The sequence below is a fragment of the Pagrus major genome, chromosome 11, assembly GCF_040436345.1.
Source record: "Pagrus major chromosome 11, Pma_NU_1.0".
NCBI classification, from domain to species: Eukaryota; Metazoa; Chordata; class Actinopteri; order Spariformes; family Sparidae; genus Pagrus; species Pagrus major.
In genome coordinates, this window is record NC_133225.1 from 24,243,520 (window position 1) to 24,267,857 (window position 24,338).

The window sequence follows — 24,338 nt, forward strand, 5'->3', positions numbered from 1 at the left end:
GTGATGAGTCATCAGAGTGAACAGCAGGGGGCTCAGGACACAGCCTTGAGGGGAGCCTGTGTTGAGGGTGATGACACTGGAGGTATTCTGACCGACCCACACTGACTGTGGTCTTTCAGTGAGGAAGTCCAGCAGCCAGTTGCACAGGGGGGTGCTGAAGCCCAGGGGTCCCAGTTTGTCTACTAGATGCTGTGGAATGATGGTATTAAACGCTGAACTGAAGTCCAGGAACAGCATCCGAACATGAGTGTTTTTCTCCTCCAGGTGTGCAAGGCTTCATCAAAATAGGAGTGAGTGCGATGGGCCGGTAGTCATTTAGTGATGTGATTTGAGGTTTCTTTGGCACTGGGATGATGGAGGCAGTTTTGAAACATAATGGGACTTTGGCTTGATCCAGTGAGGTGTTAAAAATGTCTGTTAGGACACAAGCCAGCTGATCTGCACATTCCCTGAGCACCCGCCCAGGTATGTTGTCAGGGCCCTGGTGTTAGCGGGATCATGGAAAAAGTCTTGTATTTTTCGACTGTGAGCACGCTTTGCTAGTCTGATGGCACGGTTCAAGTTGGCTCTTGCTGTTCTTGCTGTTATTTTGTATAATTGTTTTAATAAAATTACATTCGTAAGATACATATGTTGTTTGTTTTCACTAGTTTGATCTTATGTATGTTAAATGACATTTTTGGGATGGCAGCCATATTTGTAATATGCAAATTAGAGTGCTATAGTTAGATAGAGTATTCCAATGCTTTTGTAATGCTCAAAAAGCATAAAATAGACACCAATGTTGCCAGAAGACTCAAAAGTTATAGTAAAACAAATTTTCGGGTAATAGCCATCTTGGAAATATGCAAATTAGGGGTCCAGATGAATGCGATCGTGAAGATAAGCATTCCAATGTGTTTCTAATGGTCAAAATACATGAAATAGACAGCACGATTGCATTTGTATCTTATCTTGGGTGCCCTCACTAAAGCATTACAACATGCCCTGAGCTACATCTGGGCCAAATCTGGTGCTTTTAGACTGATTTGCATTAAAATATCCCTATTGGCCCCTCACTGTTGGCCACTTTTCAGAAATGTTTTTTTTATTGTTATAAGTCAAGTGATAAAACACATAAAGCTACCACTGCTGCAAGGCTATTATATATTTTCTATCTCTAGGGATGTATACCTTGCGAAAAATCACTATGAGCATTAGTCCCCTCAGGTGGTACCAACCAACCCCAGTGGCTCACGGACTAGGTGTAGGGATGACGAATTTTGTAGGCTACCCTGGAAGTTAGCATCGCCCTGGTACCCTCGACAAAAAGCTGAAAGGATTTTTCCATTGGTTTTTAAATATTGCAGAAAATAAGCTCTGTGGCAAAGGCAATTTTATGATACTTACACATTTTTTTCAGCGGGATAATAACAGATGAACACCACTTTTATGATTTTTTGAAGTGGAAATTACATCGCTAGAAGTAAAAAGCTAATGTGAGGCTGTACACAGACTACACTGCGGCCGCATGACTTAAACATCACCATCACAAAGCGTCTTACTACACAATTACTATACACGTTAAACTGATTGGATTTTTTTTTTTGTCTATTATTATTACAAATTCAATGTGATGAATAAATTAAATCACTGAATTCAGAAACAAATTAACTTTCTTTGGGCATCTCTTATCAAATTCACTGTAACATCCTACATTGTTCATTGTTCAGTGTTCATTAATGCTCTCTCAGATGTTAATTATTGAAGATAATGTCAAGTTGCACAGAAAAGTCTGTGGATTATGTCCATTTTTGTGAATGTTTCCATTAACCTGAATTGGACATGTCTCTTGGTGCAATAGACAGGTCAAATCCAACAAGAGCTGCCAAGTCAGTTTTGGGGTTTAATCTTATATTAAACCATGTTCTCCCAAGGGGTTTATCTTGGACCTGAATGTCAGCTCGTTGGCCAGCTACCCTTCCAGCCGATACCTGCTGCCTTGTCACCAGGTTAGTGAACTCCACATTGAGTTTATTTACATCTGCTCACCTGCCAATTTTTTTATCAGCATGAGTGTGCATCAGGGTCAAGGCCGTGTTATTGCTACAACACAGATTGTTTTTACAGAGTTTTGTGGTCAGTCATGCCTGAAGGAGGGGATGAGAATCTTTCTGCAAAACAGACGCTAACCTTCTTCTTTGCAGTTAGCGTTGACAGTGTCAACAGGGTTGGAAGTAGGACAGTTAAACACAAGGCTGATTCCCCTCTTGGCCTAAATATGACAGACTAGGCTGAGGTTCATGTTTAAGCCACCTAACTGCTAAAGCTGCACACTGCTTCAACATTTCACACTCTGATGGTCCCTGCACTGATCTGGGTCAACAGTAATTTATTTATCAGCCCAGATTATGATTATTTTTATGCAGTCATTGAAAAGCACCTTGATGATATGACAGAGTGGCTTTAGCTAGATGCACGCTTGAAATTTAAAGGAATTATAAGTTCTCACAAACTGGAAGATTGAGGATCAGGATTAATGATCTGCAAGTGAATAGAACATAACAACATTACAACATAACTTTGTTGTTGTTTTAGCACGCACACAAAATGCTGCGTGTTAATGATCTCATTAAAGTCACTTATTAAAAACTAAAAATTAAAAAAAAAAATTAAGGCTTGTCTTAATCCAAGAGACAAGATACAATATAATAGCCTAATGCTTAACTGTAATTATACCTTCATTGTTAAGATGCAGATAATATGTTAGTGTTTTGTTTAAAAGTGAAATTCTGACTTCACTTTTATTAATACTAATTGATGAGTCTCAGCAGCATTTTCGGAAAAGAAAAATATCCAGAAACAAGGCTCAAATATGTGGAATAAGGTGCACATTTGAAACATATCTGAAGAAATGTCATAAATACTCTTGATTATCTTTTATTAAGAGCTGGGCAGGAACACAAGAGAAAGAGAACATGTCATGTCACTGGATGACAAAATGAGTGACGAACTGGCTGCAGCCGGCACACTGCAGGATCAAAGGTTTGGTGGTGTAGTCTTCACTGTGGGTGGTGCTGACGTGCTGACGGGCCTGTGGAAACCTGATGTTGCTCTATTTTATTAACAGAAAGAGAGGCAGACAATGGCATATGAGTGATGAGAAAAATAGGAGCCCATGTACAAAGAGACATACATAGGGACGCATCATGTCAGCATCAGTAATCAAACGTGCAACCCTCTAATAACTAAAACTGCTATTTGTACCAATGCTTTCACCATCATTTTATTTGCCAATTTTAATGGCAATATTTTTGATTTAAGAGGTTGATCTCTCACCCTCGGGTGTGACAGAGGTGTATGTCTGCAGGTCTTCAAAGGGAGGTAGTCAGTCTTGGTGGTGCTGAGGTTCAGCCCATGTTCTGTCAAACAGATTTAACACATTTAACATCTACACGCACCTCCCTTTAAACACACAAACACAACCAAATTGTCACCTGGTCCACTCAGTATCTTGATCGGCTGGTGGATAGCAGGTCTGGCTCGCTCTCCTTCCTGTTTGCTGTAGTGTTCTTTGGCCGTGGTTGTGTAGTAGAGGCCTGACAGGCAGGGTGGGCTGAATTGTACATGGCTTTTTGTGATCAGGTCATGCTCAGGTACGTTCACTGGACTCACTGTGAAGTTCAGCTACAGGGAGGAACAGTCAGCATGATGAAATAGGACATAATAAGATCTTTTCGCATAACAAACTTGTCAAAATGAACCAACGTCTGTAAGAAATAAGTACAAAGGTAATAAGTAAGTAAAACATCTGTTATCTCACATTGGAGAATGAGATTCTGTTGGTGGTGACAGACATCCTGTCTTTGTTGCACCTCATACCAATTTCCCCCTTGGGTAAGGAACTGGAAAATTCGTTTCTCCTTGCCAGAACAACTCGATCTCCTGGGAAATCAACCAAAGAGACTAATCCAGGAAGGATAGTGAAAACAGATTAATAGAGAAATGTTCAATTGTTTTAGAAAAAAGGTAAGATTAAGGATTAGGTAAACACTACGTCCCAGTGTCCCAGTAATTAAACTATCAATTGTACAGTCACACAGGCGAAGTCACCTGTAAAACCTTGGAAGACAATACTAGTGTCAACATGAATGTGATGTACAGAAAACTGCTTTCTTGATCATTTAAGTTTAAGTTTAACTCGCTCTACATGCAAGAAAATTAGTTGGCCTCCAAGTGCCTTAAGTAGTTAAAAGTTCCTGTGTGTTTTTATTACAGAGGTGTAGGTGTACATGTGTGTCATATAATTAGATCATTTTAATCTTAGCTAGGGTTAATGCATGATGACTTTCTTGTGTCTAGATATTAACACAGAAAACACTCACCTGGCTTGCGGTAACAAAAATCTTCTCTGGACGTGGACGACCATGAGTCTTTCAAGAACTTTCCAAGGTTGAGCTTCAAACGCTCTCTCACTACAGGTAGCCTGTAGTAAAACCACAGATAATGCTTACATTTGCGTGGGGATAAACTCAACGCCAGATATGCAGAGCTTTCAAATGTAATGTAACTTTAGACCTCTTGACATCCCAAGTCAAAACATGCAGTGAGAACAGATCTGAAAAGAGATGTGATGGGTGACACCAGCCATGGGTTTCCCTGCTATTTGACGTCTCATTGTATAGGATATAAACTGAATCACGTGAGGGAAAAACAACAGAGCCACAGACCTGCAGGCAGTGGGCCGGCTGAATGACGCAGCGTGGGTCGTCTCTCTTTCTACAATCTTTACAGGATCACCCATAGCCACAAAGGAGGTGTGCTGTTAGAGGACATAGTGGAAACAGTTACAGTCATGGTCGTGTGCCGATAACACCTACTTCATGGAGAGCTTCACAAAAAGGTCAACACCCTTGTTGCTCTTGTGTCTACTTAAAGCTGGCGGTGCTGGTATTCCAGGTCATAGTGTCAAATAGTAGTGAGTATACAGTACTTCAGCCTGCATTCTAGGTTAACCCGAGTCTGTCTATGAAGTCTGAGAAAATTGTCTGTACTGAATTGTAGCTTCTAGTTTTTTTAGTTTTTTAAACACATTGACAACCAGTTTACGATTGTTTCTAAATGTACTTAATCTGCTGTGACTAAACCATTTCTAATACAAAATACAATTTAAACCTATGAGAAAATAAATTCATACACTTAAAAAAAAATTGGGTTCCACAGGGTGTAACATTTTGCAAAATGGATATCAGAAAGTAGTTGCACCACTGAACACTGTTAAATGATTTTATATCATATTTTTAAATAATTGTTACTGATACAGAAACGTGTAAGAAGTATTTTAATGTCATCACTATCTTCAGCTACTTTGGCTTGTTTATATATCTGAATCTATAACAAAATGATGGTATATTGTTTGTCGATTATATTGAGGTGAGCTGTGGTTGACCTATGATAAACTCTTCTTTTGAACAGTCACTTTATCAGCAGCAAGCAGAGCAATACATTACAGTAGAACAGGATGTCAACCTAACCACACTTATGGGACCATCTATGCATGCATGAACATATCGGCATAGAGCAATATGTTGCCAGGTGCACTGTTTTGTAAGATCGTTCATTATGTTGTTTTTGTTTGTTTGTTGTTTTCTTTTATTGGCACTTGCACATACGTACATTGTATGTAATCAATAAATGTCAGTTGTGCTTTGAATTGAATTTGTCTAATGCAGCAACACTGACTGAGCCAAGAAAAATTTCCATATGAGGAAAATAAAGTATATCGTATCATATCGCATCATATCGTATCGTATTGTATCGTTTAAATAAATCGAATCATTTCAAATTGAATCGAATCGTACCGTAGCATTATATGTGAATTTGTGCAAATATACAGTGTATCATACTGTTGAATTTTAAATTAAGGTTTTAGGATACTTTACTTTCTGTTAATCCATTTATATATACAATGCACACGTTATATCTAACCACAGACAGCATTTCTTTTGATGTGGTGTTGTATACATCTAACACCTGTTTCACCTCTCCATGAATCCCTCACCCAGTAAACCAGGAGGCTGTCCCCACGTGCTCCAATAGGATTTTGAATGTAAAATCTTAATCTCACATTTCACCCTGAAATGTGTTGTAGTGGAGGTCTGGAAAGCAGGAGAAAATGGATGTACTGCTTGATATGACGCTTAAGTGAATGTGTAAGTATACTTTTCACGAGTGTCATTTTTCAGCTCTTCTGTTGAAAAATGTTAAATTTGGTCTTTACAGTTAGGATTCTGCATTATATCTGAGCTTAAATCAGAGACGAATGGTTGAAATTGCCTCCAGTGCAAGGTAGAGGGTAGTCTCTTTCTTTTTTTTTTCTTTCTTATAACTTTTGAAACAGCTAAATCGGTTAAGTTGTATGGTAACAGTTTCCCTCAAGAGTCTGCAGGTTTTCAGTCAAGCCGGGTAATGTTTGGTTGGAATAAAACCCTTCTTTGATCATAATATCTCCTGAGTGACAGCTGCTGCTGCTGTGTTACCTTTTCCACAGGTTGAGCAGCTCTGCTCCAGGCTCCCTGGTAGGTGTTGCCGTACTGGGAAACAAAATTACGATGGCATCCATCCCCTTTGATAGTGGGAAAGCCCTCTTCTACAGAGACATGATTAAATATTTTTATGTATAATGTTCTGCAGGATTCAGAGCTGAACACTCACACAGATTCCTTCACTGTTATTCATTACAAGGCCATGATGTTGACAGTTTTTTGGGAGTTAATTCATAACCAGATCTGAAGAATGTTGACATCAATTATATATGGCTTAGCAACGAATCCATGATTTGATATGGATTTAAGAATCAGAATAAGATTAAGAATGCTGTCACTGACCTAGATGTTTAACCGTGGCTTTTACAACAGGAGAGCCATGCTGTGGGGTGAAGGAGGCTTGGTTGGTGCTTTCCGGAGTCTTTTCCACTTGCTGGATCTTCTTGATGGCCAGTGCTTTTCGAATGGGAGCGCGTCGAGCCAGGAAGGGAAGAGGCTGGAATTTCTGGGAGTGGGTGGTGAGGAAAGCAACCTCCCTGTTGTCTGTTTGCATCTTGAAGTTTGTGCAAAGTGTGGTCCAGCGTGGAATGTGGGTTATCTGTGGCAATGGGTGACGTTTGTAGGACACCATCGCCTCTGTCAGGTACTCCTTGATGTATCTCACGTCCTTGTGATCCACCTGAGCTAGGGAGGGCAGACTAAAAGACACAGTCTTCTTGTTAGGTGAAGGCTTGAAGTCTTCCTGGAAACGGGTTGAGAATGCATCTGGATTGCTGTCCAGAAATGGGATGTTTGTTGACAGGAGAAACTCTTTGTCCGCAGGACGGGCTTTGACCAAGTTTTTTACTGCTGCAGTCATATTGAATACCACCAGTGTCCTCCTGATATTACTGTGCCATCCTTCTCTTGACTTGAAGCCGGTGAAAAATGCTACAATACCTCACCATGGAAACCTCTGTGCTGTGGAACATGATGATGTTGCTACTGTTGCTGCTCCTGCAGAGAAACAAATGGATGCTATGGTGTCAAATTACCTGGACAGGACACACAAAACTATTCAACTGTAATATTTTATTCTACAACAAGGATACACACAAACAGCTGCTCACACTTAAGGACTTTCTCAAATACAAATAATAATACAAAAATACAATTTTCATGGTTTTCAGGCCATCATTGATAATCTAACGGTGTATAGACTTCCTTCTATCTGGCTTTCCTCATGTTAAAAAGAGGCACCTTGGCACAAGGTCCCTCACCCTAAAAAAACAACTTAATATTTGGAGTGGACATGCTTCTACTTTCCTAGAGTCTTGTGCATTATTCAGCATTACCTTAGATAAACTTACAATATCAGCTTGCAGAGTAGCATTTGAGCGCAAGATGCTAATAGATTGAAAGTCTTTGAAGTGATGACTGTCAAATAGAAAAATTCATATAGATATGCATATTTAAGACCACATCAAAAGAGAGCTATCCCAGGTACCATGCATATTGTATATGGAAATGCATGAATATAAAATAAAGTAGCGCATAAATGTAATTTTAAGTGATTTAAAAATGATACACTGTATTTGCTTGCAATACTTTAACGAACTTGGATTATGCTGTTTTCTTCATGCATGTTTTCAACGTGGCTCAACGACATCATTACAACAGCAGATGTCAGTCAAACTTTATTTTGGAGCAGTCCTACCCGGTCCAGACACACACTGTGATGTATCTCTTACGCAGTGAACTGTTTTCCAAAACCCAAAGGCAAATATTTTAGGTGTTTATTTGTTAACTTTAAATAATTAGCCTACATTCTTCTGTTTAATTAAGCACTAATGCGCTGTGTCAAAGGACTGTCAGCGTTGGAAGTGAGTCACATTGCTCGTTGTCGCCCCCTTCGGTCTTTTAATTAAAAAAAAGAAATCTATAATAGTCTGTAAACGAGGCAAAATGAGTCATTAAATGTTTAAATGTGTTTAAAAATTGAGTTTTATGTATAGTTAATAGTCTTTTAAAAAATACATTGTTAAAAAAAATCAACTTAAACATTGGTGAATGACACTCGCAGGCTTTTATTGCCAAGGAAACCAGGCAGGAGGAAGTGACGTCTTTCAGCGTAAGCTTCTTCCGCTCTCTTTTCGTTGAGGCTCAGCTAGAGGCCGGGTGGGTACACGTTTTGTCCAGAACATATTTCTCGATTTTTAGTGAATGTGAGGTTGTTGAATGCCATTTTAACAAAATATTGTTCATCGTATATCTATCTTTATTGTGTATAAAGTGTTACTGGCTCAGTTCGAAGGCAGAACATAGAGAAACTTGTGACTGAGCTCCTCGCTAACGGTGCGCATGTGGCGAGGCCCCGCACCGAGTCCACTGTGTTGCTAACATTAGCTAACGTCGTTAGCTGCTGACGAAAAGCCAGCATAAAGTATAACGATTAACGTTATAAAAGGGTTTAGAAAAGGTTAAGATATCGCCATTTCGCTTGTAATGTCAGAATTTTGCAGCTCTGTGTCGTTGATTGCTCGTTAAAAGATGCTGTCAGTCATCGTGTGGTCAACAAGTTAGCTAAACTTGGAGCTAACGGCCGTTTTATTCCTCAGCCTGCAAACATGCAGATCTTCGTGAAGACGTTGACGGGGAAAACCATCACCCTTGAGGTTGAGCCCAGCGACACTATCGAAAATGTCAAGGCTAAGATCCAGGACAAGGAAGGTGAGCCATCATATTGTGTCAGATGAGTCTTGACAGTTTCTTAGCCAGCGCTTTACACCTCTTACCTTCACCAATGTCTTGACAAGTCATGTTCCCTTCAGATTCAAGTATGGTAGAGCAGGTTGTTAGTTGAACAATTAAAAGTTTTTTGCTTTAGTGCCAGCCACTAGTTTTGGTCTGAAAAGAGACTGGATTTCTTGCCCTCTAATTAAACCATAATGTTAGCTATTTTCATTCAACTTTTGATATTGTGATTGTAAAGCAGAACACGTTTGTATGCAGGTTGACAAAGTAAAACGTCTGATGTGTGAATTGTAGTCAGTATTTTCAATCACTTGGCATCTCTGCCTCGTGAGCATGAATAAAATATTTTGGTAAAATGTGAATGTAGTTTGATAAGTTTTGTTGTTTGCAGGAATTCCCCCTGATCAGCAGCGTCTGATCTTCGCTGGCAAACAGCTGGAGGATGGACGTACACTGTCAGACTACAACATCCAGAAAGGTAAAAACCCATTGAAAACAAGGCTGGATTTGCCTTATGTGTCATTGGTCACAATTAATCACAGACAAGCTTTTTAGTGTGAACCAAAATATGAAACACTTGAGCATGTCTAAACAGATTCCCACTAATCTTGAGGACAATGGCGCCTGGTTCATTATTTCACTAACACATTCCAGGTGTATTTTGTTCTATAACCACAACTGTAAGCTTTTTACAGTGTACATAGTTATAATGAAGTACTATGATAGAGGACATTTCTATGCTGTTTCTGGATGTTTCTGAACTTAAGATTGACATCATTGTTTCTTCCCTTCGTGCCAGAATCCACTCTGCATCTGGTTCTGCGTCTGCGTGGTGGCATCATCGAGCCTTCTCTCAGACAGCTGGCCCAGAAGTACAACTGCGACAAGATGATCTGCCGCAAGTAAGTCTTGAAAACCATAAACGTGGGCAATTTTATTTCATTGTGTGCATTACTGGTGTTATATTTAGAGAAGTGGTAGGTTAAAGTTGAGCCTAAAACACTTTAAATTGCACCATAAACAGTGTCGTTTCAAGTTTTATAAAATATACAAATGAATAAAACTTAGAAAGTTTGCTTAAAATAAGATTGAAAAGTAAGTGTGAGTCCAGGGTGTTTGTGTAAGCATGGGCTATAATATTAAAGACAGCATTTGTTGGCAGGTATAGGTCCTATTTCACTGCCCTCCTCAAACTCTGTATTCCAGTGGAATTATTGAACGACTAGTGAATGGCTAAGTGGCTATTGGTGTGGAAGATTCTTTGGCATTAAGCTAGTGTTTCACACTAAAATATAGGCTTAAGTTGAAAACTGATAAGACCCTCAGATTTGGCAGATACATTTATTAATTTGTCAACTAATTTCAAACTTAAATTAACTTAAATGTTGGTTCAGGAGAATTTTCCTCATAGTTGACCCCTGACACTTGTTTTGCAGGTGCTATGCCCGTCTGCACCCCCGTGCTGTGAACTGCCGCAAGAAGAAGTGTGGACACACAAACAACCTTCGCCCCAAGAAGAAGCTGAAGTAGACATTTTGACTGAAGCGGCTGTCAATGCCATTTTGTGTTAAAATAAATGTAAGAAAACGATGCTGCTTGTCTGACTTGTATTATTCAAAGGCAGGAAAAACTGGGAACATTTTCTTAGCTTAATTTGCCATCATATGTGAAATACAGTCGTGAGGCTGTGCAGGGTGATTTCAGCTGCAAGGAAAAGTAACAAAACTAAATGTGACAAGACTAGGCTGTTTATAAACATCCATTACTATTTGTCAAATGTTCCCAAATTAGAAGATATTCATGAGAAGAGATTGGTAAATTGTCCTCATCAGAGGCCTGTACACTGAGTTATCTGGGCAATTCAGTAAACCTGCTGTTTGGAACTGGCACTGGTTGAAAACAGTGGATGCACTCCAAAACTTGACAGGCACAGTACCGGTTTGTACTTGTTGGCCGTGGTCTCCACTTTATTTCAATTTGGCACACACGCCGTTTGTGTTAGCCTGGATAACAGGACTGCGCAGCACACATAAAATGTGTTCCAAGTGCATCATTAACAGTTCACACTAATAAACACTTCTCACATGGCTGCTGGTGGCTGAATCAGAATGAGAAGATACTGTACTGTCTGCCAACGCTAAAAAGATATTTATCACAGTATTTTAGACACCAGCTGCTGTTTATCAGCTGATAAAAATTCAGTGTCATACCTGCCACCTGCGCTTAAAGCGACATTATGTAACTTTTTTACAGCTTCAAAATCACTTTGATTGTAGTGTCTTGTAATAGGGTGAATGGTGTCTCTGTCTCAGCCACTCCGCCCCCCTATCACTTGTTTCTGCACCATGTAACTTCAGTGAGAGGGTAGGATCCCAGTGTTGCATACATGTGCTTCAACACAACGTGGTTATGATGTAACGAGGAAGGAACATAATCATGTGGAAGTGTGAGATGAAAACTTTAGGAATGCTGAATTGCACAACCCTACGTTTCTTGCCCTCCCATCACACAAAGACCACAGCTGTGACTGCATGACTGAGTTTTAATGTTAAACAGTTCTATACAAATATAAGGAACTCATCTCACATTGTCAAATTCAATACAAACACCTGCTCTCCTCAATTCAGTAATACTTGTGAAACAACAAAATCGTGACCTTCAACTGACCAACACCAGTCGTTTTCCTGTTATTTACCAAATGAAACTGAAGTATTCTGAGGTATTTTGAGTCAAATGTTAAACCAAAGTTAAAGTTGAGTGTTTGTTCCAGTTGATGTGACTTCAGCATGACAGTATTGCAATCTTTGGTACAGCGTTCTCTCTTGTAGCTGGCAACAGATGTTTGAAAGGGCCTTACTTCAGTGTATTTAGGGAGGGTATTAAAACATCTTCCATTTATTGCTATTTTTTGTGGGTTGAGTAATATCTATCCATGCCTCTACCGTTTGGTCGAAAATGTCGCCCCCACAACCTCTAAATAGAGGTCAGACACCAGTGTGGAAATTAGGTGTTACGGTTAGTCTCCCCCCTTTATGCATATACAGAAACTACTCCTAATGCATTTACAGTGTTACTGTGCCTTAACAATACACTGTAATAAGACTGTTGTGAAGCAAAGTGTTTCTAACATCAACCATGAGGAGCTCGTGCTGAGGAGCTGATAGCCTCCGATGCATTTTCTTCATGCTTGATTAAAGGCTGGTTCTAATCTGTCACTAACTGGAGAAGCCATTAAAAAAAAAAAAGACCACAGCTGTGGAGAAAAGCACTGATGTTCTACAGAGGTCTCATTACCTACACATTACTGGTATTAACTATTAACATGCATCTATGCTAGAAACTTTATTGCTAATTTAGTGATGCTTGCATGTATCAGCTGATGTCAGAACTCCCAGGTAGTGTAGTAACCTGTCAAAATGATGAAACGCTAGTGTTGTAAGACTGACGGTACAGTGGTAGTGGAGTGGCCAAACTTTTTCCCCTTAGAGGGCCAGAATTGAACCTTAATGGTGGGCCACGGGCAAAAAGCAAACATGGAAGCCCATTTATGCCAGTTAAAGAAAATAAAATGCTGAAAACTTAGCCTTGATGAATAAAAACAAACTCCCATATTAAGTCATAAATATGAGATAAAGGTTGACTTTTTCTCATAATTATGACTTTGTATATTATTTCATAATTTTGACTTAATCTCATGATTTCTACTTTCTATCTCATAATTATGAGTTTTTAATCTCGTGATTATGAGTTTTTATCTCATGATTATGACTCATTTATTTTACATTTACTGAATTTTTTTTCATCAAGCTTAGTTTAGCTCATCTCTTTTAAATCTTTGGCTGAAATGGGCTTCCATACAAATACCTGTTGTATTATTAAAATGCAAAATGGTGCTAGGATCTAAAGTTCCCATAATTGACTGACTTGATTGTGAAAAAAATTAATAATAATTAGGAATCCTTCATATTCAAAGAGAAAATAAAACAGCATAGACAATATTACAGTTTTAAAAAAAAATGTCACTCAAAACATCTGACGGGCAAAATGGAATTGATTTAAAGGCTACTGTGTAGAGTCAATAATTGGCAAATACATTTGTTGTAATTGCTGGGTGACGAGCCATTCTGTCTTACAGACAAATTCACAGAAAGCCCAGATGTCCCAGTTTTCCACCAGCACTTAAACGTAGCATACATTTGTGGATCTTAAGACGCGAAAAATGTCTCAAATGTCCACACGCAAATGTAACCTGATCTCCGCACACACATTTAACAATCTGTAAATAAATATAAAACAATGTCACAAATATTTTTAGACATTTGTATACACCGGGGGCTTTTTGAAAGTGAAAATGATCACATCTGTGATGTTGAAGTACATAAAATATCTATTTATTCAGGTAGTGACGTGCGCATTTGTAAATCTGTTGTAAAACATGTGTTCGTGTTGCTTGGTATTTTTGTGTGGACTGGAACTAACTTTTATGAGTACCCAAAATTATTCACAAATGGTACACATTTTTAAATCTTTTTCATTTGAGGATATTTTTGAGACTCATTTCCCTCCATATTTATTGGGCTTGATGATCTGTAGAGGCATTTTATTGTAAAATCTAACAAATAATTGCAGATGATTGTAATAATAGGATGCTTGTGGTAGTTTATTACACTAATAATTATGACGATGACATATTTAAATCACATTTTGACATATTATTAACCTGGCAGTTCCTGCATCATCAGCTGCAAAGGACTGCACCTTATTTGTACCTATATTACTGTCATGAGAAGAAATCAATAACTCATCAGGGGGCGAGAAGCAAAGATCGATAGATATTGTGCATCAGAAGTTCACATACAAAGCTGACAGACACGTCATTTAAGTACCCTAATACTATATCTACTGCAGTTGTGCTTTTAACTTGAGCAGTCTCCGTCTGCACACTAAGTATTGTGAACACACACGCACACACATATACACACACACCTTCACATTCCTTGGCAGGTCCGAGGCTTGTGCAGAGATCATGCAGTGCTCTCATAGTGATCTGTGCTCTGCAGCACCCCTGACCCTCTCTCTGGGCTTATTATTACTATCATGGTAAATGGTAGTGTTGAGCAACACAGAAAAAAAAGCTCATAAAGTAGATCTGGATAATTTTGTGAATGCTGACAAATGTAAACAAGGAAAAACTTGGCACAAACATTATCAAGTGCAATCTCAGGTTCAACAGCATCAGGGTGGGAAACAGCGTCTCCGTCCACAGGCCACAGTGACACATCAGGAGCTTCCTTCACGTGCTGATGTACCTGTCAAAGTGGCCTGATGCAGAGGACACAACTAGCAGCTGCAGCTTGAATTTACCAGCAATTTGTCCCATCACCATCGTTGATTTCCCACCCCGACTGTGAGCAACCCATCGATGAACATGAATAATAGAATAAGTGGTGAGGAAGAGCAGTCCTCATAAAACATGAACATAAACTGTTCGTACGCTGGCGATCCTCAGAAGATAGAATGTGAGCAGGTTGTTGCATCTCTGAGTTTGTTGATGTTCTGGCTGGTGTGAGGCCAGTCCAGGCTGCTGACGGTGAACTGGAGCTGACTTTATTCAGGGTCTTTGCCTCAATGTGTCCTTACCCCGACCAAACCTCTACTGCGTGCATCTCCACAGTGCCGAAAGAAAAGGATGTCACCAGCATGAAGTCAAAGTTGTTACTGTGTAAAAGCAGACATTTTACTTGTGTTTGCTTGTCTTGAGTTGTCTCACCCATTCTGAGATGTACCAATAACATGAGAAAATGCATATCTAAAGACTTAATTATACAGGGCTATTATTATGTGTAGACCTCAGACTGCAGTGAAGACAATCGCTTTGTTGTTCTTTTGATTCTTTCCTAGTTTTAATGCTACTCTTGCCTCTTAATCAAGTAAAAATACACTAATACAAGTGGATTGGCGATTCTGTATTACATAAAGATGCATCACTCAAAGATAAACAAGTAGAAAATCCTTTGAAACCTGTTGGAAATGTCTGCTTTTGCAAAATAACAAGCTTAAAATCAGTTTCGGTGTTAGTCCTCTTTTAAAGGTGCTTCGTGTATTGTTTGCAATCAGTACATCATTACCTCAGTCCTTTTGAGACATCAGCATGATTACCATGAACAATTGAGACCATCACTGAAAGGGCTGTCAGCTCTACTCAGCATTTTAAAACTGTAAAACACTGGGTCAGATTAGAACAGCACACACTGCTATAGCATCAAAAACAGGAGGAGGGCGCTGTTCTTCCACAGCTAATGGAACAAAAGCTGTCAGTTTTCAGTGATGGCAGATGGTGAAAAGAGTAAAAACCTGGTGAATTTAACAAAAACATGCAGCTGCAGGGAATTATGATATAGAAAAACAAGTAGTAGTAGCCAATTACATCATTCTCACTGTATGATAATTATACCAAGGTTAGAGTAGTAAATGTAACAATGAGTACAGAACGGATGTTTTATTTTGCACATAGCACCTTTATGAGGTTCCTGTTGTTTACCTACAGTGATCTTAAAAAAAAACAGATCCATGGAGGTAAACACCTGCATGTTTTCCTCCATGTGGCTTTGATTGTTGCTCTGCTGATACACAAATCAAAGCTACATGGATGAAACCAGCGCTGACTGTGGAGATGCAGCCCAAACGACAATGTGGCTATTTATCGATGAGTTTGGCCAGGCTCTGTCTCAGGTCGTTCAGGTCGCAGATTTTGACGTCCAGGACCTCGATGATACGTCGGACCTCGACCTCCGCCTGCTTCTGCTCCTCGCGGCTGGAGGCCAGTGTCTTTTCAGCACTCTGAACCTGATCCTCCAAATCGGTGTTTCGTCTCTCCACATCCTGCAGATACATTAATCGTTGTTAATAGTGTTTTCTCATCTGAATGTATTTCTGGATGTTTTCTGCATGGGTTACTGTCCAAGTTCTCTACATTTTTTTCTGATATTATCATTAGCTATTGAAGCCCTGATGGGCAAGCGAGGACATTTTCTTCTATGTCTGATCAAAACTGTTTTCTCTCCTGCTTATGACTTGAGAACCGGTGAAAAAAAGGGTTTTGCCAGGATAATCTTTCACAAACGAAGTCTGCTTTGGAGCATTTACAAGTACAGCACCTTGCTTAAAGGCACTTTGGCCGATACAGTTTACTTCTGAAGGTATGAAGAAGAACCAACTTGGCCTTACTCAAAGGGCAACTCCACCACTTTATACATTAAAGTGTGTTTACAGGTCTTGAGGAGTATTACTGCACATGTAGTATAAAAAGTAGTATAAAACCTTTTGTGGCTCCAGAGGAAGCTGCATGTAATATGATAAATTTCCCCCACTAATGTCTCTTAGTGGCCCAGTTGCATTGAGGGTAATGTAGGCGCCAGGATGCGTGGAATAAAAAATGTATATCTCTGGTCCTGCTGTTTAAATTTTGAGCATTAGTTTTTAAATTGATTCCAACAGTGTTATAGGAGTGCAATGCTAGACCAGTGGACTGCTTGTCAAAAAATTACCCACAATATAACTTAGCCTCTGAGTGACATCACTGGAGGCTGGACATATAGAAATGGATAAAATGCAGCTTGCTCTGGAGCCACAAAAGGTTTTATACTACTTTTTTCATATATGCAGTAGTACTCCCCAAGAAGTTACCCTTTAAATGCCTGTAAATTCTTCATTCCCTGTGGCTGCTGACTGCAATGAAGTTTACTGAGAATGGCTTTAAAAAACAGTTTAAAGGCTTATTGGCTTTAAACTGTTTATACGGCGAATTCAAATGTGCAATTCCGTGCTTCACAAGGTTATTCTGTGTGCCGAATGCAGCAGCAGATAGATTATGGAATGAACACAAGGACAGCAAAGGTCAGCGATGAATAAACATAATTCACAAATGACACCACAACTAAAAATGACAGAAGACCTAATAAAGACTAAGCAATATGCATCCAGTATAATTTTCCGTCATTAGCATTGGAAACACAATTAGTTTTCTCCTTGAAGTCCTCAGTTACTGAGTCTCTGCTGCTGGTCTGAACTGTGCTGTCTCTTTTAGGTACAGTAGCAGTGCTTTGATTTTCCATTAGTCGACTGTGTGGCTCTGTTGGTTTTGGAGAATAACAGAAAAACAGCTTGAAAGCCAGTCAGCACTCTGCAGAACTAAGACTATTGTGTTTCTCACAATGAGGAAGATTCTAGTCTACACATTACAATCCAACCGAGACCACAACATTAGAGCATATTTTTATTGAAATTTAAGTATCTTCTCCTGCAGATACTTTTGGGTTTATCTGCTGAGAGTTTTACCACTTGTACTACTGGGTTCACTTGCTGCCTATCCAGGCCTTGAAGAAGGTCTCTGACTGAAAGCTTGCTAATTAGGTAGAGTTTTGCACAGATTTGTGTGTGTGGGTGTCTTTTGTGTCATTTTTCTCTGTTTGCTGGGATTTGAAAATCACTGCCACTTCAGAGTTCTCCCACAAGTCCTGCATAATTGAGGCGAATGAACTAGGGCAGGGCAATTTGGCCTTTAAGTAATACTGTGATATTTTTTGGCTATATTCCGATGCACAATATATGCCTTGATATTTTATATATTGTGCTGGAAATGTAATGTGCAATAATACTCTCAGTATCATGTGGGATATTACCTTTTATTACTTCTCAATATCATTGTATATACTTTTATATTTAGTTTTGTTTTTAATTGTAGTTTACCATTTTTCCTAAATGTATCTTATTTTAGATGTATTGTTATTCTATTAGGCACTGACTCCTTTTATACTTTTTATCATTAGTCTCTTGTGTTTTGTGTTTTATTCTGATGTTACTGTATTTTTGAGCATTCTCTGGCACAAGAATTTCCTTCAGGATCAATGAAGTTTAATTATTTTAGTTTCCTCAAAAGCACTTCATAAATACTAGGACTTATTTTGACAAAATCAGATATCACGCAATTTACAACCAAACACCTCAGTATCAATATTGCAGCTAAATTGTGGGGATGACTGTTGGTACTTTGACAAAACATGAACGCAATGAGATTTTTGATAAATAATCATCAGTAATGTGGATATAACGACGAAGTGGGTAAAGGCAAGTATTAGAAGAAGCCGAACAGTCTGGTAAGTTCAGAAAATGACATTGCTTTACTGTAATGCAGCCTTTGAACCAGGAAAAGACAACACTTATGCCATATAATCATATGACATATCATATAATCATATCCAAAATCTTAAGACAATGTAATTAATGCCCTACATAAAATGATGGGAAAATGTTAATTTAAATAAATGTAATATGGTAAAGACAACAAAAGCAGATGCATGAGTAATAACTGCAGAGTAGGAATCAGTAAGAAAAAAGCTTATACTATAAGACTTGAAAAGAAAATCCTTTGAGGAGTGGAAATGATGACCTCTTAGCTACTGAATCATGAGCATGAATGGCAAAAAAAAATTCGATGAGATGAATGTCTCAATTCATACTGAAGATGAAACGCTATGATCTCCCTCCCCGTCGAGGAAGTAGTGTTCCTGCTTTTCTGCGACATTATACAAGCTCAAGTAACAATGAAAATGCAGGTGAGGAGAACCAATTCTATGCATCACAAATTTTGTTTAATTACTGTATGCTAACAAGAAAGAAACACTCCCTGTATCTCTGAGTGTTGCTCAGGATTGCATTAGCTCCATGAGGACCGACCCGTCTCATTCATCGCGTTTTATAAGAGCTGTAGCCTTGAAAATGGTCTGAGTGTGTAAGAATTTCTTAAGAGCTTCACACACAACAGCTATCTCCTCAAGGATCATATAAATAAAGACAGACAAAAACAGGTACATCAAACACAAAGGATTTTAACTGTTTTTCACTTAATACAGATGCTACATTTAACAGCAATGTAATCTTAGTTTGCATTTTGTGAATATAGATATTACTGAAATATCTCATAGCTACAGAAAGGAAAATGTTGGCTCCTGAGGACTGTTTCAATGAAGACAGACTTAATTCTTTGGAGCCTATTCACTTTCTGAATACAGAGTTATAAGTCATAGATAGTATGTAGATGAACAGCTTAGGATAACAAATGCTGATCAAAACCAAAGCTACAAGCTACGTCGAATTTTCCCCAATACTTTGTATTTGTTAGGTATCATCAAACTCAAAAACTTGGTGTATTCAATTCACAGTATGTACCGATATATCCTTTGGCCGACATTATCAGTCGATATTGGCTGATCACAGATACAATGGTATTGGCATTCATGTTGTCTGATATGTATATTTTTGTAGAAATTATAACTCAGAAAAAGATGCTTGAGGTTTGAAGTTTACGGTTTCAGAGGACGAGGGAGTCAAATTTGTGTATTTTGGTAGCCGTTGCGTTTCGAGTCAGACACACACAGACGAGAGACAAGAAGGTAGTCTTTTGTTTTGGCTCTGTCAGTTTGGATCTATAATAGTCTCTTGCAGGGGGGCATGGAGCTAAAAAATTAACGAATTGCCTGCTGACTTAAACTATTATTTTATTCATATATTCCCATGTGTAACATTTGAGTTGTTTTTTCATGTCCCCCATGCCTAAGAGTTCATATTATTTCCTACCTGCCTTTGTTTTAGCTTATTACGTGAGAGTAGTGCTGTGACCCCTGAGAGAGTGAAGTTGGGTGAACAGTCCTAAGTGTCGCTGTTAAAGAAGATTAAAGACGAGTGTTAAAAGAGAAATTGTAGCCTGCTTCTTGCTCACACCCCAGAAGGATTGGAGAAAGCTATTAACCAAGACAGGAGGGTTACACAAAGTGACTGCAACACGGCGAGTCAGTCCGAGCACTCCAGTACAAGTTTCACAAAAGAGCAGATAAATATACTCCGCCATCTTACCTGCAGTCTCTGCATGGCCTCCTCTCTCTCCTTCTCTAGCTCGCCCACATCTGTTTTCTTGCTCTGCAGGTTGTGAATTTCCTGAAAACACAGTCGTTTCAAACTGTCACAACAGCGCGTTCACACGTATTCCCACACATCCCCCATCGCCATTTATCAGAACATTCGTCTCACCATTTGCTAAAAGAAGAAGCTGAATCATTAATCATAAACCAGGTTGGTGATAAAATTTGGGACACCTTGATGTTTTTCGCGGCGGGGGGAGTACTAAAAGGGGAACTTGTTTAGATGGCGTGACGGACGTGGTTATGTTAATGAGGCTGGAGGACAGCAGCGAGCTGCTTTCAAGAAATATTTCACTTTAATATCTGTTTTACTTATCCACGGAAAATAGGTTTTTGGCTGAGCCTGCCCAGCATGCACTTGATGGACACTGACTTGGCTCACACAGGCACAAAATATTCACAAGGTCAAACTTTGGCATCATAAAAATCATATTAAAGTAGGCTTGGAAACTGTTCAGAAGGTGAGTCAGAAAATCCTGATTTCTTTTAACATGTAGGTGGCAGCTCTCTGGACATCTGCAGCATTCATTTCTGTGTTTTGTGAGACTGTGCTATATTATCAAAGCTCTGTTTGTCTGATCACACCGATGAATCATCAGGAAAAATGACAGCGCCTTGAGGATAAATTAATGACTTTGTAGAACTAGAAACTAAAGGGCTATAAATTAAAGTCAAAAGGCACATTCTCTTCTTTTATATCCACTGGGTTTCTGAACATTTTGTTTGGTAATTATCTTTTGGTAAGGACAAAAACAAGATTAGTGAACCAGAGAGAATTCATTAAAAGACTTAAAGATGATTCAGAAAACAAACACTGAACCTGGCACCTGAACTTTTCCTTAATCACAAAATGTTTCTAGGTTTATTCTTTTTTATTAGATGGAGACTGAGGCTCTATATTTTCACAAATTCAAAACAAACATCCAGTTGATTACTGGTAATATATTACTGTTTGTTTGCTGGTGTGTTATAGACACAGTGTCTTTCCAAACTGAGGCAGATTTGGACTGTGTGCAGTATGGCCGGGATAAAAATGTGATCGCCTGTAACAGTTTTGTAAGACCCCGCTGTGTGCTCCTTACGGCTGAATCAACTGGATTGTGAAACATAACAAATGCAAACATGTGTGTCGTGTTTACGTTCTAGGCTCGGGTACTTTTTGAGTTTTGGTGAGGATGACAGTACGCGAGCAAAGACAATGGAAGTAATTTCATCGGTTTATTTTCACTAACGATCATTAGGCTATGTCTTAAAGGTGCAATATGTAAGAATTGGCCACCTGACATATTCACACTCCAAGCAAATAGGGGGCAGCATATCGGGAGCGTAAGTGCTAACTGCTGCTAACTGTAGCTGCCGTTAGGTAGTAGGCTCAGTTAACCATGCAGCTAGAGAGCGTATTAGCTTTGAGTGAACTGGGGTCTTGCCTGGTCTTTGGCTCTCAGCTGGGCTTCCAGCTCCTCCAGTGACTGACTCAGCTCCTCTCTACCAGTCTGACCAGCAGCAGGATGCCCCAGCTGGGCTTCAAGCTCTGCCACCTGGAACAAACACAGAGACACACATTAATACATACTTAACAATAAAACTAAGGTATATTTTCAGTGTACTAAAGACATTTTACAAGATAACAAGACTAAGAATATAGAGCCATGCTAGCAGCTCTGTGACGCTTTTCTAAGGAACAGCAGTGCTTTGACCTGCTGGTGTATGCATGTCAAGTTTACAATGAACATGCTTGTTTAGCAGGTATAATGTTTACAATTTTAGTTAGTTTAGCATGCTAACATTTTATTTACAAAGAGTACAGATGAAGCTGATGGAAATTAGAAATGTTCCTAACGACTAATTTCCCTGACATTTAAATGGAAGTTCAAATAGTCAAAACCGAGCGCTAGAAAAAGGGAGTTATAACAGTTACTTCTAAGGGGGTTCATGGATATCCGTACCAATTTTTATGGCAGTGCATCATATAATTATTGAAAGATTGGACTCAAAATCACAAATGTCAACCATGAATAAAATTTCATGGCAATTGATCCAGGAGCTGCTGAAATATTCCAGCCTGGACTGATGGTGCACTGACTGCCTGGTTAAAAGGAGTGTCCCTTCTATGATAAAATATATAGAAATAGCAATTGGATATTAAGGGTTTTTTTGGGGGTTAGGAAGTTGAAACAGGGGAGTTTTGAGAGTCTGATCCCGGCTTGTGACCAGAGGTGACCGGGCCTTCGCTGCTCGAGCCCCCAGACTGTGGAGCACTCTGCCTTCTGAGCCAAGACAGGCTGCATCATTAGCATATTAAATCCCTTATTAAAACTTTCTTTGATAGGAAAGTGTTTGTGAATATTTAATATGTTGCTGGGTTTTAATCATCCCACTCTTGCAATTTTACTTTTTCCCTTCATTTTATCCCCTGGTGTTTTATGATCCCTGTGTTGTTTTCATTTGCTTTTGTTTTTATCAGCAGTTTTCTGTAAAGCACTTTGTAACCTTGTAAAGAAAAGTGCTGCATAAGTTCATATTATTATACTATAGGTGATCTATGGAGATGGTGCACTTGAACAAGCAGACAGAAGAGTACACAAGTCATGCTAAACACAATACCACAAAAAATACTAACATGATAGATCTCTAATGACAAAGCAATGAATCTCTTATTTTTATTTGCATATCTCGAGAACTGTTCATATGATTTACTTCACACTTGGCTGGTGTGTTGCTGAGGAACCAGGGAATTGCAGCGTCAAATATAGTGCAATTTTAACACGCGATACGTTCAATATTAATACATTTTGAATAAACAGTGAATGCCACTCTGTGCAGCAGTGAGGTGTGGCTCCGTGGCTCTGCAGACTGAAGCTGGGCTCACGCTACAGGACTTTTAAAATTTGATTTTGAAATATGGCTGTGTCACACGCAAGGAGAAACTCCACAGATTTCTTCTCTCTAATCAAAAACATAAACAAACCACAAGATTTTAAAATAATGGCACATCACACACTACAGATAAGATTATTATACCAGAAGGAGCCATAGAGTTGTGAAGTAATGAGTCCTAAAACCCGGAAATCAGTCAGCATTTTTGCACTTCCGGTTCACTCAAAGTGTTGGTTTTTGGTTAAATGCCCACTTAGAAAATCACAAAAGTGGTCTTCATCTGTGAAGATTATCTTGCTGAACAAAACATGTATGTATCATAAACTTCTTTTTTGCAATAATCCAAAATCCAATTCAAAAATCCTATAAGCTTTTTGTAGAGGAAACCAGGGTGATGCCAACTTCATGCTTTGCCTACAAAAATACGTCATCCAGACACCACTGTATACACCACCACATGTGATCACTCTCACGTGAGCTCATGGGGAAGCAGATGTAAACACTAGCGTGGTGCAACAACTTGCTGTAGTAAAAAAACAAAAGCAGAAGGTTAAATGAGTCTGGATAAGTGGGGAGACGGAGTATACATGGGTTTTCTACTCTTCAGGGAGAACTGGGGCTAAGATTTTAAGTTTCGTTCAACAATAGTATGCAAGCTAACATTAGCATCAGCTCAGAAAATACAGATGTAATCACCCAGATTTTAAATCGTAAATATCAAACATGTTTGATATTATCGGGCTGGCCCCGATGAGTCTGGGTGCAGATCAGGAGGCTTAAGACTGGATCTGTAAACCCCTACCAGATATTCTGTGCATGTTTTGCACTAGACAAAAAACAAATAGAATTGTCAAGAAATAAGTCTCCTTTGTAAACACCATAATTCTCACTTGGAGCGTGATTGATGAAAGTCAGAAGCAGACTGGACATTTAGAAACCACGACTTTCCACAATGCTAAACAACTCCCCATCTTGCTGTTACACTGAAGCACAGCGGCCCTCTCATGTTAAATTGATTTAAAATTGATCCTGAGCCTGCAATCAATCAGGAGTTGGAAAATCTCTGTGTGATTTAGTTTCATAATGTAATCCTTTTAGTCCTTTGTTTGAAGCTGATCAGTCCAGGTGTCATGGGAATATATGCAAAGGGTAAACAGAAATCCATTGTGAAGAGGAGACTGAAGCAGTGGGACCTCATTTTAGCTGTTATACAATGAATGGGCTTTGA

At 39.1% G+C, this 24,338-nt stretch overlaps 4 protein-coding genes across 4 annotated transcripts in view; 1 reads left to right on the top strand and 3 right to left on the bottom strand.

The window, feature by feature from the left end:
* Nucleotides 1–2,960: 2,960 nt before the first annotated feature.
* Nucleotides 2,961–4,786, bottom strand: LOC141004322 (uncharacterized). The gene is made up of 6 exons (XM_073475752.1): nt 4,710–4,786; nt 4,365–4,465; nt 3,803–3,924; nt 3,477–3,666; nt 3,319–3,401; nt 2,961–3,094 (listed from the first exon to the last, which is right to left on the bottom strand). Exons 1-6 carry the CDS (start codon nt 4,781–4,783, stop codon nt 2,966–2,968), a joined length of 699 nt encoding a protein of 232 aa, XP_073331853.1. The 5' UTR covers nt 4,784–4,786; the 3' UTR covers nt 2,961–2,965.
* A 1,231-nt stretch (nt 4,787–6,017) lies between these two features.
* On the bottom strand, nt 6,018–7,383 carry LOC141004824 (uncharacterized). The gene is made up of 3 exons (XM_073476490.1): nt 6,867–7,383; nt 6,519–6,628; nt 6,018–6,137 (listed from the first exon to the last, which is right to left on the bottom strand). Exons 1-3 carry the CDS (start codon nt 7,381–7,383, stop codon nt 6,018–6,020), a joined length of 747 nt encoding a protein of 248 aa, XP_073332591.1.
* A 1,236-nt stretch (nt 7,384–8,619) lies between these two features.
* Nucleotides 8,620–10,847, top strand: LOC141004414 (ubiquitin-ribosomal protein eL40 fusion protein). The gene is made up of 5 exons (XM_073475889.1): nt 8,620–8,681; nt 9,122–9,233; nt 9,649–9,735; nt 10,057–10,159; nt 10,694–10,847. The coding sequence occupies exons 2-5, from the start codon at nt 9,131–9,133 to the stop codon at nt 10,785–10,787; spliced, it is 387 nt and encodes a 128-aa protein (XP_073331990.1). The 5' UTR covers nt 8,620–8,681; nt 9,122–9,130; the 3' UTR covers nt 10,788–10,847.
* A 934-nt stretch (nt 10,848–11,781) lies between these two features.
* homer3b (homer scaffold protein 3b) overlaps nt 11,782–24,338 on the bottom strand; it is a 64,167-nt gene continuing 51,610 nt past the window's right edge. The window contains exons 7-9 of the mRNA XM_073476745.1: nt 21,661–21,771; nt 20,169–20,249; nt 11,782–16,139 (exon numbers count right to left, since the gene is read on the bottom strand). Coding sequence (XP_073332846.1) covers nt 15,954–16,139; nt 20,169–20,249; nt 21,661–21,771 — 378 coding nt within the window. The 3' untranslated portion in view covers nt 11,782–15,953. The remainder of the gene's footprint in view (nt 16,140–20,168; nt 20,250–21,660; nt 21,772–24,338) is intronic.